The 12,042-nt window shown below is 44.5% G+C and overlaps 1 protein-coding gene across 1 annotated transcript in view; it reads right to left on the reverse strand.

The window, feature by feature from the left end:
* Positions 1–3,645: 3,645 nt before the first annotated feature.
* The window catches only part of cacna1bb (calcium channel, voltage-dependent, N type, alpha 1B subunit, b), a 126,743-nt gene continuing 118,346 nt past the window's right edge, over positions 3,646–12,042 (reverse strand). The window contains exons 50-52 of the mRNA XM_079755900.1: positions 10,585–10,810; positions 8,546–8,781; positions 3,646–7,128 (exon numbers count right to left, since the gene is read on the reverse strand). Of these exons, the coding sequence (XP_079612026.1) occupies positions 6,586–7,128; positions 8,546–8,781; positions 10,585–10,810 (1,005 nt within the window). The 3' untranslated portion in view covers positions 3,646–6,585. The remainder of the gene's footprint in view (positions 7,129–8,545; positions 8,782–10,584; positions 10,811–12,042) is intronic.

The following is a 12,042-nucleotide window of genomic DNA, read 5'->3' on the forward strand; positions in this document are numbered from 1 at the left end:
TGATCCTCACCAACACGGATCAAGTTTCATCGAACACAGATGAATGTTATTGATCTGCCAGCATGGCGATGATGACTTCATGAGCTCATATGGCGTCATTGCTCCAGCACCAGTGTCCTCAGGACATCTATGCCACTGCTGGCTTGATCTGGTCAGACTGTGAACGCCAAGTGCTATCATGTTTTTCATCTAGATAACGGGTGGGATGTTGGCTGATAGATGTGAGAGAAGGAAGGCTTATTGCACTAAACACAACTGTTGTAATTGGAAGAAGATCTTGGGCGGCATTCGAATAGTCAATAGAATTTCATCCTTTTGTCCTTTCCTAACCTCGTTTCCTTGACCTTAATGAAAACATCATCAGGTCAAGGAATAATGTGAAGGACAATTCATAAGGACTTAGGAAAAGAGCGCACTTCCTCTAGGCTACGTCATTAAAAACGTTGAAACTAGAACGAATCGAAGATGGACTACTAAAAGCACATATTAGATACTTTTCCCCGTGACTTTTACCAGCTTTTTCATGCAGGCTTTATAAACGTGAATAACCCCATGAAAAATGTCACTCCCTTACCGACGATGGAATTGGATAAGAAAATGTAATAAAGGTTCAACGTCCCAAAAGTCACATAGATAATGTTTGCTCACGCTCACACTCCTGTCCACTCATATTTGTGGGAATAGATCACAATAAGAATGATTTTATGAAAATAATTGTCAGTCATGTTTATTGTTTGTTTCAGTGAATGGCCGAATGAAGCGTTGTTTTAAATGTTCCTGGCGCAAGGTATTGTGGGACAACATTATCTCCTTTCCTTTCGTCAAGAATGGTCCAGTGTACCCTATGCTGAAGGAGATAGGAAAGGAAGCATTGAAGCACCTTTCCTTTACATTTAGAATTTTCAAAAAGCTCTTATCATGGCTGCTGCTAAAAAAACTATGGGTAATTTCACTCAGTTAGAAACCTTCCCAAGCAAAATAGACTATTTCAACGTAATAGTTCAATTAGCATTTACTTGTAACAATATGCTTGCATATACTTAAAAAATCCACCTTTCAAGTACATTATTTCAATATGAAACCTAAGCCAATGCTATTGGCCAGAGGTCCCCCAGACTCCTGATGACAACACTGTTATTTAAACCCTAACCATTGTATACCACTGTTAGTGCCAAAACGCATTAAACCATATCACCAGCGTATCTGTTACCCGTGTTACTTTCTGCAATAGCCATATCATTTAAATAAATGCACTGAAAAGCTTACAAAGCCTGATTATATGACTGCAGGATTACATAACCTGCCTGTTCCAGGAGAAACTGACATTGTGTTTAAAGAAGGCTTCCATGCGTTGGCGCATGCCTTCGACTCCAGGACTTTAAAAAACATACATTGAAAACATTCAACCCAAGAACATGGGGCTGGGTTCACTCTCCACAGCCCGGGCTCTGCCTGTCACTTCCAACAGCCCTAATCCAATAGGGGAGTCCCCCTCTCCCCAGGCCCTAAGCTGTCCCCTATGGAGCTGCGAGGCACAGAGCCACGTTGCCTTGATGATAAGGAGGAGGATCGGGACATAAGCCCCTTGTGATGCGGATAGAATTCAGACAAGACACGCGCTGGCCACCGGCCAACGGCTCCTACACTCACAGGACAACATGGATTTAGAGGTGTTAAACACCAGACACACTGACAGCTGTAGCTGTGGTACTATCAACACTCATGATGAAGGCTACAGAGGCCTGAGCTCTGGCCGGTGAGTTTATGTGAACTAGAATGATGGACGTTGTCTGATTGTCTTGCATAACATTGGAGCGTTCCACTGCCAACTGAATCTAAAGCGAGCCGGGAACCATGTGTGTCTTTCCATGCATGTTCCTTTTAACACGTGTCGTATACAAAATCAGTATGTTACGCTGTCATCGTGCTGTTGTGCTGTAGAATGGCCTCGGGCCCTGTTCCTGCATTGAATATCATACAGTGCACCCCAGCCAAGGTTTAGCTGAAGACCAATAAACACAATCAAATGTTCTGGATCCAATGCAAGATGTGAGTATTAGTTTAATTCCACATGCAGGGCGGGTCTGTCGATAGCCAACACTGGGTGACATTTCAGCAAAAGATCTTTCCACATAATTTGTAAATCTCCAGCCAAATATTACGTGAATCGGAAAATTGTTAATATGAGCTTGGGATACATTTCTATACTTGGATGGTGGTGTGTCCCACGCTCTCCAATATGAAATGAATATACGGATATTCTGAATCAATTAACCAAACTGCCTTTAATTAAGTCTCTATGTCCAGAAGTTCTGCTAAATTTCGAAGCTGTATTCCAAACATGGAGCAAGACATCCGCAGAAAGCTGACAACCCTGGGATGGGATGGGAATCTGATACATACAATAGAAACCCCCCAACACATGACAACTGCATTTTTTTTTTCATGAGGATAAGAAGGAAAGCTATCCATTACAATAGACCAGTCATGTATATAGGCTATATAGCATTCCAATAACATAATGTCCTAAAGTTGACTTTAGTTTCTAATAGCATTCATGTCCGTCTGGTCTCATTCTTTCCCGATCATTTATTTTATGTAATGATGTTACCTTATTAAAAATCACTTGAATTAGGATATTTTTGATTTGGGTATGAAATACAACTCGCAGGTGCGAGCGCTTAGAGGTGTCTACATACGATGGGCGAATAAAGTTGGGAAGACACTTCCAGCACCAGCACACTTTCTTAATAAGAAAAACTTCCAAGGATAATTAGCTTCTCCTGCTCGCAGGGTCACGTGGGCTAATCAATAGACCGCTCACCGCTGTGATGAAAAGGCTCCGCGCGACAAGTCACACGACAGGCGACAGTACACCGACCGATTATGACACGATAGGCTAGAGTACAGACATATGAGGCTTGACTTAAACATATGCGACAGTAATAGCTCTATATGACACGATAGGGGTCAATACTGACGTGTTTGAATATGAGTAATAGTCCACCTTACCTAAAGGCGCCCCGCCGGAGCCAGACTCCCCCGCGAAGTCTTCAGTGGATTCGCTCATCCGCAGCAACCACACCAGACACACCGTCCACCGGACTGCCCAGCCTAGCATATTAGCTGGAGCGGTGAATTGGGCTTAAATAGTAGCCTAGACGTTATAAGTATGATTTCAGCCTCGATCAATGCAGGTAATAGTGAGGAAAACAGGATTTTCTTTTTTTAACTGTCATCCACTTCAGACAGCAGTTAACATCCGACGCATGCTTTATGGCGTTTCAATTTGTCAATAAGAAATTATGTTTTGAAACTGAAGCCAAATTCATTATATTACTGAAATACACCTGTCGGTTGTCCTCTATTTGTTCGTTGTAGTGAGATAAAACGGGCCTAACTCTCTGTCCTCTTGCTCTCCATCCTTCCTTCTACGACGCAACAGGTACCTCAGCCAACGGCATCTGCTGCACGAGAGCGCAGCGATGCGCGCCAAATGTGTGGCGCAAACAAAGCCCCGCCCACTTGTGTGCTGAAAACCAATCGGATCCATTCGTATCCATACACCTATAAAGACCTCACCAAGATGTTTAGATTGACCCTGAAAAAAGTAACATAACCTAGATATTTTAGATTTTTCATAATCATGTCTCTTTATTCAAGAACCTATATTCATACAAAATCGAATGGTACAGTAGAAATGGCTGTCGGATGGACAGCCAAGTGTAACAGACCAGGCAGCAAACCGAGTCACCCTCTCCACAACCTCTTTTTAAGAGAGAACCCTAAAATCATCTTCACTCAAATATGGAAATCAAATCGTTATTCAAGCTTTTCTCTATTTTCCTGAACCAGAAAAACAACCAGGAAACCGAACATACATCTCATGGACTGTGAAGTCAAACAATGTCTCTTTTTTCAACATGCACATACATATTTTTTTCAGAACATGCAAAAAACATGACATGTCTGGCAGGGGATAGCCACAACTAAACAAACCATTAAAACCAGTGCATCTCAAAATGTGTTGCACCTTGTTGTTCCAGTATAGGACTTGAAGGGGCGGATGGTTTTAATTAATATTGGGCTTGGGTTGTGTCTATAACCTAGGAATGTACACAGGTCATCCCCCCTCAGCTACACCAACAAACGGGGACATTTAGACCAGTAGACAGGTAGAACACAATATGAATGTCATCCATTTCACCAATAATGCCACTTCACTTCCATTCCACGGTTGCCATACCATATTGAGTCAAAATAAAAAATGTAATTTACTCGGTAGGGATGACACAATGCACAAGACAAAAAAAAATTAAATGTGATATTTGATTAGGTACACCGTGAAAGAAACAAGATTTCATGTTAAGGTATACTGTATACTGGTAAATAATGTGTTGTTTATACATGTCTGGTTGGCCGAAAATATTTTGTTGACGATCAATTGAACAGATCATTTTTTGGTCTTTGAATTTGCTTCAATGTAATATAAAAACTGCAGTATAGTAGGCTATATCTGGTACTCAATGGTACTCAATGTGGAGACAAACACTGGTAGCTATTTCTAAAATAGTTTTAAACAAGATCTGATTCAACAAAACACAAACTCCTCATATTTGGGCAGTTTCTTTCACTCATGCATTTAGCTCATCAATCTAGAAAATGTGTGTTTCAAATATGCAGTTTTTAAATACAATTTGTGCCTCAGTGTGTATTTTATCCAACCACAGAACAATGCAACACTGCTTCCATTTGCATCTCTTCTTCACTCACACAAACAAAACTTTAGTGACAATCTGGGTAAAGCTTGAATACTGGATTCCCGACAGGGGTAAAGCTACAGGGTTATATGTTGTGTTGTTGCATAGCCCTCCTCTGAATCAACAGTAAGCAACGACAACTCTATTTGTTTCTTCTTCTCTTCTCATGTGAACATGGCCCAGATTCAAAACCTTAACGCAATAAATGATCTCTTGAAATAATACTCTCAGGAAATAAAAAAACGCTCAGGAAGAACAGAACTTGTTACAATTATGGCAAACAAAAAGAATCCAGAATGTGTTTTCATATACTGTGCATAAAGTGACATAGATGAGATTCTGGATTTAATAATCAAGGGTATGCCATTGAACTGGAGCCATTTTCATGTAGGGAGGCTCGCTTGGGTAAACATCCCATAAATCAAATGGCATACCATAATACTCTGTTTACTCTAATACCCCCCTCCCCTTCTGTAATCACAACCCATAGCATGGTCTGTAATAGAAAGGCTTAGCGTACACCCTGGAGCAAAATCCAACCTATCTTTTGCAAAGTTCATAACTGTGGCATGCAGTGCGAAGTTCAGTATGCACCTGTAGTCTGGCTTTACCTAATACTCAGCAGAATGTCATCTAATGTTTCTGCACCTTATTTTAGGGTCAAACTATTTGAGCGGATCTGTTAAGACGAATAAAACATTTAACTTCAATAAACATTTGACCTTGAATTGTATTTACAACTATATTTTATATCTTTCTCTCTCTCTCTCTATATATATATATATATATATATATAATTTCTTTATATGCATAACTATTTAATCAGTGATTTTATTTTCTCAATCACCCCATACCTTCACGAGACTCTGTATTAAAGCCGGGCTGCAATTGAATTAAATATATTAATAAATATATCTGAAAAGCAAGGCACTTGGTACTCAGCCACATAACTCCAGGAAAAGGTCCATTTACTCCATGAATGCATTCAGAAAATGTACATCATACATTACAATTTACAACAAAAAAAAGCATGTGAACAAAAAAGGGACTCAAGCTGTTTTGTCCCGTTCAAAGTAAACTAGAATCTTTAGTTGGCGTTTTTCTGACGTTGTTTTTTGTTCATGGAAATGGTTGAGAGTTCGGCAGTTTCGCTAGCTACACTTATCCAGACTTTCTCTTTCTAGGAACTGCTTAATACTGGCAACAACACACAGTAGCGATGTTAGATCAAACCTACGTCCACTTGAGAAACCTCAGACGATGTCCTGCAGGCAGGCTTTGGTGACGGTGTGTTCTCGATCAGATGGGACCCTGGCCTGAGCACATTGTTTATGTTGAGTCGAACGCCGTCAAACTGAGATTTACAACCACTCACTTTACACCAGGAGGAAGCAGGCTGTGAGCTAGAGGCCTTCGAACGGGTTCTGCGTTTGCAAACGTCACCTGGCTTTTGTCGCGGGGTAAAATAAGGATTTCACTGGCCAAGGCAGAAAAGTCATTCACCTGTAATGATACATTTTTTGCAAAACAAAAACGTGCATTCCAGGGCATGAGAAGGGGTACAAAAAATGTAAAATCTTCAGTTGTTCTTTCATTTTTGTATAAAAAGAAACGTGTAACACTACAAAAGTGGAATGGTATTTCTGATTCCTTTAGTGTTACTCATCAGAGCGTATAGTGGTCCCCTCCGCCGCCTCCTCCTCCTGCCTCCCCATTGGTCAGAGAGGAGAACCTGACTCTAGTGTTACACCACCTTTAACCAGCGGGTGTTCAGGCACAGGGAAGGACCCAGAAACACCTGCTCACGGTGTGTGCAGACCATACGCTAGCACCAGTCCTCCTCGGTGGGGTCTCTGAGACCCCCTCTGGGACCAGAGCCCGTCGCCGTGTTGACCCCCAGGGTGAAGTGGAAACCGTTCGGGACCCCCGCCCCTGAATGTGAGGCGGTGGTGGAAGAGGTGGTGTTGGTCCTGGCGGATCGTCCCTCTCCTCCCCCTCCTCCTCCTCGTCCTCCGTGGTTGCTGACGGCATCCTGGTAGTCCTCTGGGTCCTCCATGAGGCCGCGCTGGGCTGGGGGGTCCCAGGAGGGAGCAGGCGGCGGGTGGCTGCAGTGGGGGTCCGACCCCATGCTGGTCACCGGCAGCCGGGGAGGGTCGTCCTGTCCCCCGGCCCGGGACTGGTGGTGCTGGTGGCCTCCGGGGGTGGTGGTGGTGGAGGTGAAGGTGGAAACAGAGGTGGAGGTGGGGGTGGTGGTCTTGTAGGAGACCCCAGGGCGGGGGGTGAGGGGGGTCTGTGGCAGCTGTCGCCGTCCACGGGCGGCGGTCAGCGTTGTCACGACGACGGGACCACCTTTGTTCATGCTGGCGCCCTGTCGGGAAGAAGAACATGCGTATTACAGCCATAACAGATATTAGCTATATAAGAACATTCACATAGATTACTTGGATCAAATAAGACACTTATTTGATCCAAGATACAAAGTTGATGAATTAGTCCTTAAATCAATTTCCTTAATAATTTAAAATCATGAGGAGAAAACAATCCTTTGGGTTAGTATGGTGGAGGCAGTTGAAGGTCATGTATTTAAAGTGAATTGTAAATTACAGTAATTTGACTGTTTAAGTGTGAGACCGGCTACTATATAAGAGTGAGACCTGCTCCGGTATAAGAGTGAGACCTGCTGCTGTATAAGAGTGAGATCTGCTACTGTATAAGAGTGACCTGCTACTGTATAAGAGTGAGACCTGCTACTGTATAAGAGTGAGACCGGCCACTGTATAAGAGTGAGATCTGCTGCTGTATAAGAGTGAGACCTGCTCCAGTATAAGAGTGAGACCTGCCACTGTATAAGAGTGAGACCTGCTCTGGTATAAGAGTGAGACCTGCTCTGGTATAAGAGTGAGACCTGCCACTGTATAAGAGTGAGACCTGCTGCTGTATAAGAGTGAGATCTGCTACTGTATAAGAGTGACCTGCTACTGTATAAGAGTGAGACCTGCTACTGTATAAGAGTGAGACCGGCCACTGTATAAGAGTGAGATCTGCTGCTGTATAAGAGTGAGACCTGCTACTGTATAAGAGTGAGACCTGCCACTGTATAAGAGTGAGACCTGCCACTGTATAAGAGTGACCTGCTACTGTATAAGAGTGAGACCTGCTACTGTATAAGAGTGAGACCTGCTCCGGTATAAGAGTGAGACCTGCTCTGGTATAAGAGTTAGACCTGCTCCAGTATAAGAGTGAGACCTGCCACTGTATAAGAGTGAGACCTGCTCTGGTATAAGAGTGAGACCTGCTCTGGTATAAGAGTGAGACCTGCCACTGTATAAGAGTGAGACCTTCCACTGTATAAGAGTGAGACCCGCTCCGGTATACGAGTGAGACCTGCTCTGGTATAAGAGTGAGACCTGCCACTGTATAAGAGTGAGACCTTCCACTGTATAAGAGTGAGACCTTCCACTGTATAAGAGTGAGACCTGCTCCGGTATAAGAGTGAGACCTGCTCCGGTATAAGAGTGAGACCTTCCACTGTATAAGAGTGAGACCTGCTCCGGTATAAGAGTGAGACCTGCTCTGGTATAAGAGTGAGACCTGCCACTGTATAAGAGTGAGACCTGCCACTGTATGAGAGTGAGACCTGCCACTGTATAAGAGTGAGACCTGCTCCGGTATAAGAGTGAGACCTGCTCTGGTATAAGAGTGAGACCTGCCACTGTATAAGAGTGAGACCTTCCACTGTATAAGAGTGAGACCTGCCACTGCACTAGTGAGTGTGAGTGTGGTACCAGCTTGTAGATCCCAGCGTCGGGGCCCTCCCCAGGCGATGTGCAGCGGCTGGGGCCGGCCGACTTGGCGTGGCTGTGCTCCCTGGAGCCCGCTCCCCCTCCTCCTCTGCCCCCTCCTCCGTAGCGGTCACAGGAGTAGTAGCGCTGCTGTCTCCCCTCCTGAGGCCCGGCCCGCTCCCGCTCCCTGGCTCGCTCCCGGGACCACGCCTCTCCCTCGGGGGGGTCCGCCGCCAGGCCTGGCCGGGGACGACAGGAGCAGGGAGGAAGGTTGGAGAGGAGCCGGTGGGCAGGGGGAGAGGGGGTGCACCGCCGGTACAACGCGGTGTTTGAGTCGGCCCGTGTATGGTTCTGTGTTTTCCGTAGTTGCAAACCGCATCCCGTAGTCGTGTTGAAACCGTGGCTATGTTTACTTTGTCTAAGAGTGTATTGGATTGTTGTTATTCTTGTTCTATAAATGTATCTTTAACTCACAAAGGTACTGCAGGCGTTACTTTGGATTTTATCCCTGAACTAGAAAAATAACAATCACAGAAAAATGTGTCTAATTATTGAAAATAAATATAAAATAATTTTGTCATGTAAATATAGTATTATGGCTTGTTTATTATTTCACTTTGTATCATCATGTTTTCCATTGATGTTTTGTGTTGGCTAAATAAACACACTGGAAGCATAAGCAGTGCTGCTGATTTTGATTGCCCACTGTTTCCCATGGGCCATAGCCTTCCTTGCAGTTATAGTTTATTAAAGGGAGCGCAGGCACTCTTCGCTCAGCCACTGCATGTGTCTTTCTCTATTTGTTAACGTTTGCTTACGAGGTGACTCGCAAAAGGTCTCAATTTAGTGGTACACCTTTAGTCCAAGGTTGGGAACCAATGACCTGGTGAACATTTGATTCTATTAAAGATAGTAATTATACCTTAATCACTAGTATAATGATATAAGCTCTCTCTCAACAGCCCCCCCCCAACACACACACACACACACACGGTTGGACATCGAGGTCTTGGGCTCTACTGAGGACCCTATAAATCGCTACCCTGGGCCTGTCCATGCTGTCTTTTATCTGGGCAGTAAAGGGCCAGCTGCTGCGCTCTACACCCCCAGCTCCTCCTCCAGCAGGTACCAGCCCCACTGGTCATCTGCTGGGATCACTATAGCAGATGAACCCCCCCACTTGGTAGGCAGGGCCATTAACTAGAGCACACACAGCGATTGAGGAGTATTATGGGCTCAGTTGGGATAAGTCATTCTTTGTGTGTGTGTGTGTGTGTGTGTGTGTGTGTGTGTGTGTGTGTGTGTGTGTGTGTGTGTGTGTGTGTGTGTGTGTGTGTGTGGTTGTATTTAAACCAAGGTGAAAAACATGCTTACATTCACTCATGAGTCATGACTAATGTGAGCTGTTCCAATCTCATCCTAAGAATTACAAATCCTTCATTACGTTCATTATCGGGCATGTCTGAGAGAGCATGATTGTTCCAACTCTGATTGAGCATCCAATGAGATCACAGGGAGGAGGCAGGATGGTCTAGTTATGTTTGACTCCCATCCAAAATGTAGAAGTCCCTGTAAATCGCTTCGGATTAACGTGCTGATTGTATCAACGGTAAATGGATCCCCGAAGAATGTGACGACACGTGTCTATCTGGTTATCTGGCCAGAAGAAAGCAGTGAGAACAGCATAGCCGTTCTGACCAGCTTCTGTGTTGATCATTAGAGGGGTCTGGCGTTAGGGTGAGGGTAATGGTTAAGGTTATGGTTAATGAGGGGTTCAGGGTCAGGGCATCTATAGCGTCAACTCTACGTTATAGGTGAGCCTCAGGGAGGGCCCCAGAACACGTCTCTGTACACTGATGGATTTCAATGTACAGAGGAACCTAGGTTGAAGTCCTCATTTATGAGTGAAGGTGAGTCGAGTTGATTCTAGCGTTTTATATCAAGACTGGAAGCGCCGCGATTCCTTTAGTTTGGACGGAGCCTCTGTCCGCTGTCTGCGGAGGGCCTTATATTAACTAGGTTCGGCCCCAGGGGGCCCTCACCGGTGGGGGTGTCCGGCGACCGCTCCGTGGTGCCCATGTCCAGGGACTTCTGCTTTCTGTCTTTGTCGCGGCGGCGGTGGCAGCGGTGGTGGTGGTGGTGCTGGTGAGCCCTGTCCTGGGACTGGAGGGTGGCGTCCAGGGCGTACTCCCCCAGGTTGACCTCCAGGGGGCGCTGGGGGTTCAGGGAGGACGCCGAACGCCTGATGGGACTGAGATCCACGATGGGCTGTATGGAGGGGGGGGGGGGAGAGACGTAGGAGCAGCGGCGCCGAGGAGAGAAGACGAAGTGTGAGAAGGGGGGGTAGACGAGATGAGCCAGGGAGAAACGTTACCCCAAATCTACGACGCAATACTACTAGACCACCAAGCTACTCACGACACACTAGAAAGAAACACACACACACCAAACTTTGGGCTTGAAACCGGCGTTTCACCTGCTCTCTCCAGACACTGAGACGTTGAAATGGTTTTACGGAGGTGGTGATGGAGCATTTCTGTGCTGTTAAAGTAGATACTTACCTGGGATCGGTCTTTAAAGGGCCCCTATTTTACAACCAGGTGTTATGTTGATTAGCCATTATGAGATGTTTCAAAATCAACATTTTTGTGACGTCACAAGTGAAAATGTCTACCGAGATGAGTGACGGAGAGATGTGCTGGGTAGGCTGGTAGGTTAAAGAGGGGCCCTTTAGTGCACCATGTTGAACACAACACATACAAAACCTAGCTAGAGAATACGTTGCCTAAGCCAGGAAGAATAGGTGGGGTGTTGACAGGCTTAAAAGAATTCTTCCCTATTGCACATTCTTACAACTTTCCCCCTTTTTTTTAAAGCTTAAATAACTCAAAGTACTCAAAGTTATTTTAAGTTTTGAAACCACTTTGATGCAGGAGATAACAATTAAATTAGATTTATGTCAACAGTGAGCATTAAATGTGCTATGCTATCAACACTTTCTCTGCCCCACCAAATTCTTATGTGATAGTTCACAGTATGCTCAGCATAACCCTATGTGATAAAGAACAAAAACAGCTGTTGGCTAACCACCCCCTCTACTGGCCTTAAACTAGCTTACATGCAAGTAGATGACTTACACGACTGAATCTAATGCTACTAGAATTAGCTAGTAACATTAAATGGAAACTAGTGTAGCTAGTGTAGCTACACTAGGGCTAGTAGAACTTGGTTATTTGTAAATGTATGACTTCAGCTAGGGTAGCAGAGAAAAATAAAAAGTATTTTTGATTGTCACCTATGCTGCAGTATTTACCTCATAACATACCACATGTTATATTATATTTAGTTAAAATACCGCTACTGTCAACCACTACTCACTACAATTTAGAATTAAACACAGTCAAGCATTTACTGCAAAAAAACATTAACAAGCTATTCACTGAATAGCCTATTAATTCTACTCAGTAAAAAACATTGCACACTTTTCTATTATAACTTGT

Source organism: Pollachius pollachius (genome assembly GCF_949987615.1).
Source record: "Pollachius pollachius genome assembly, chromosome: 18".
In the NCBI taxonomy this organism is placed as follows: domain Eukaryota; kingdom Metazoa; phylum Chordata; class Actinopteri; order Gadiformes; family Gadidae; genus Pollachius; species Pollachius pollachius.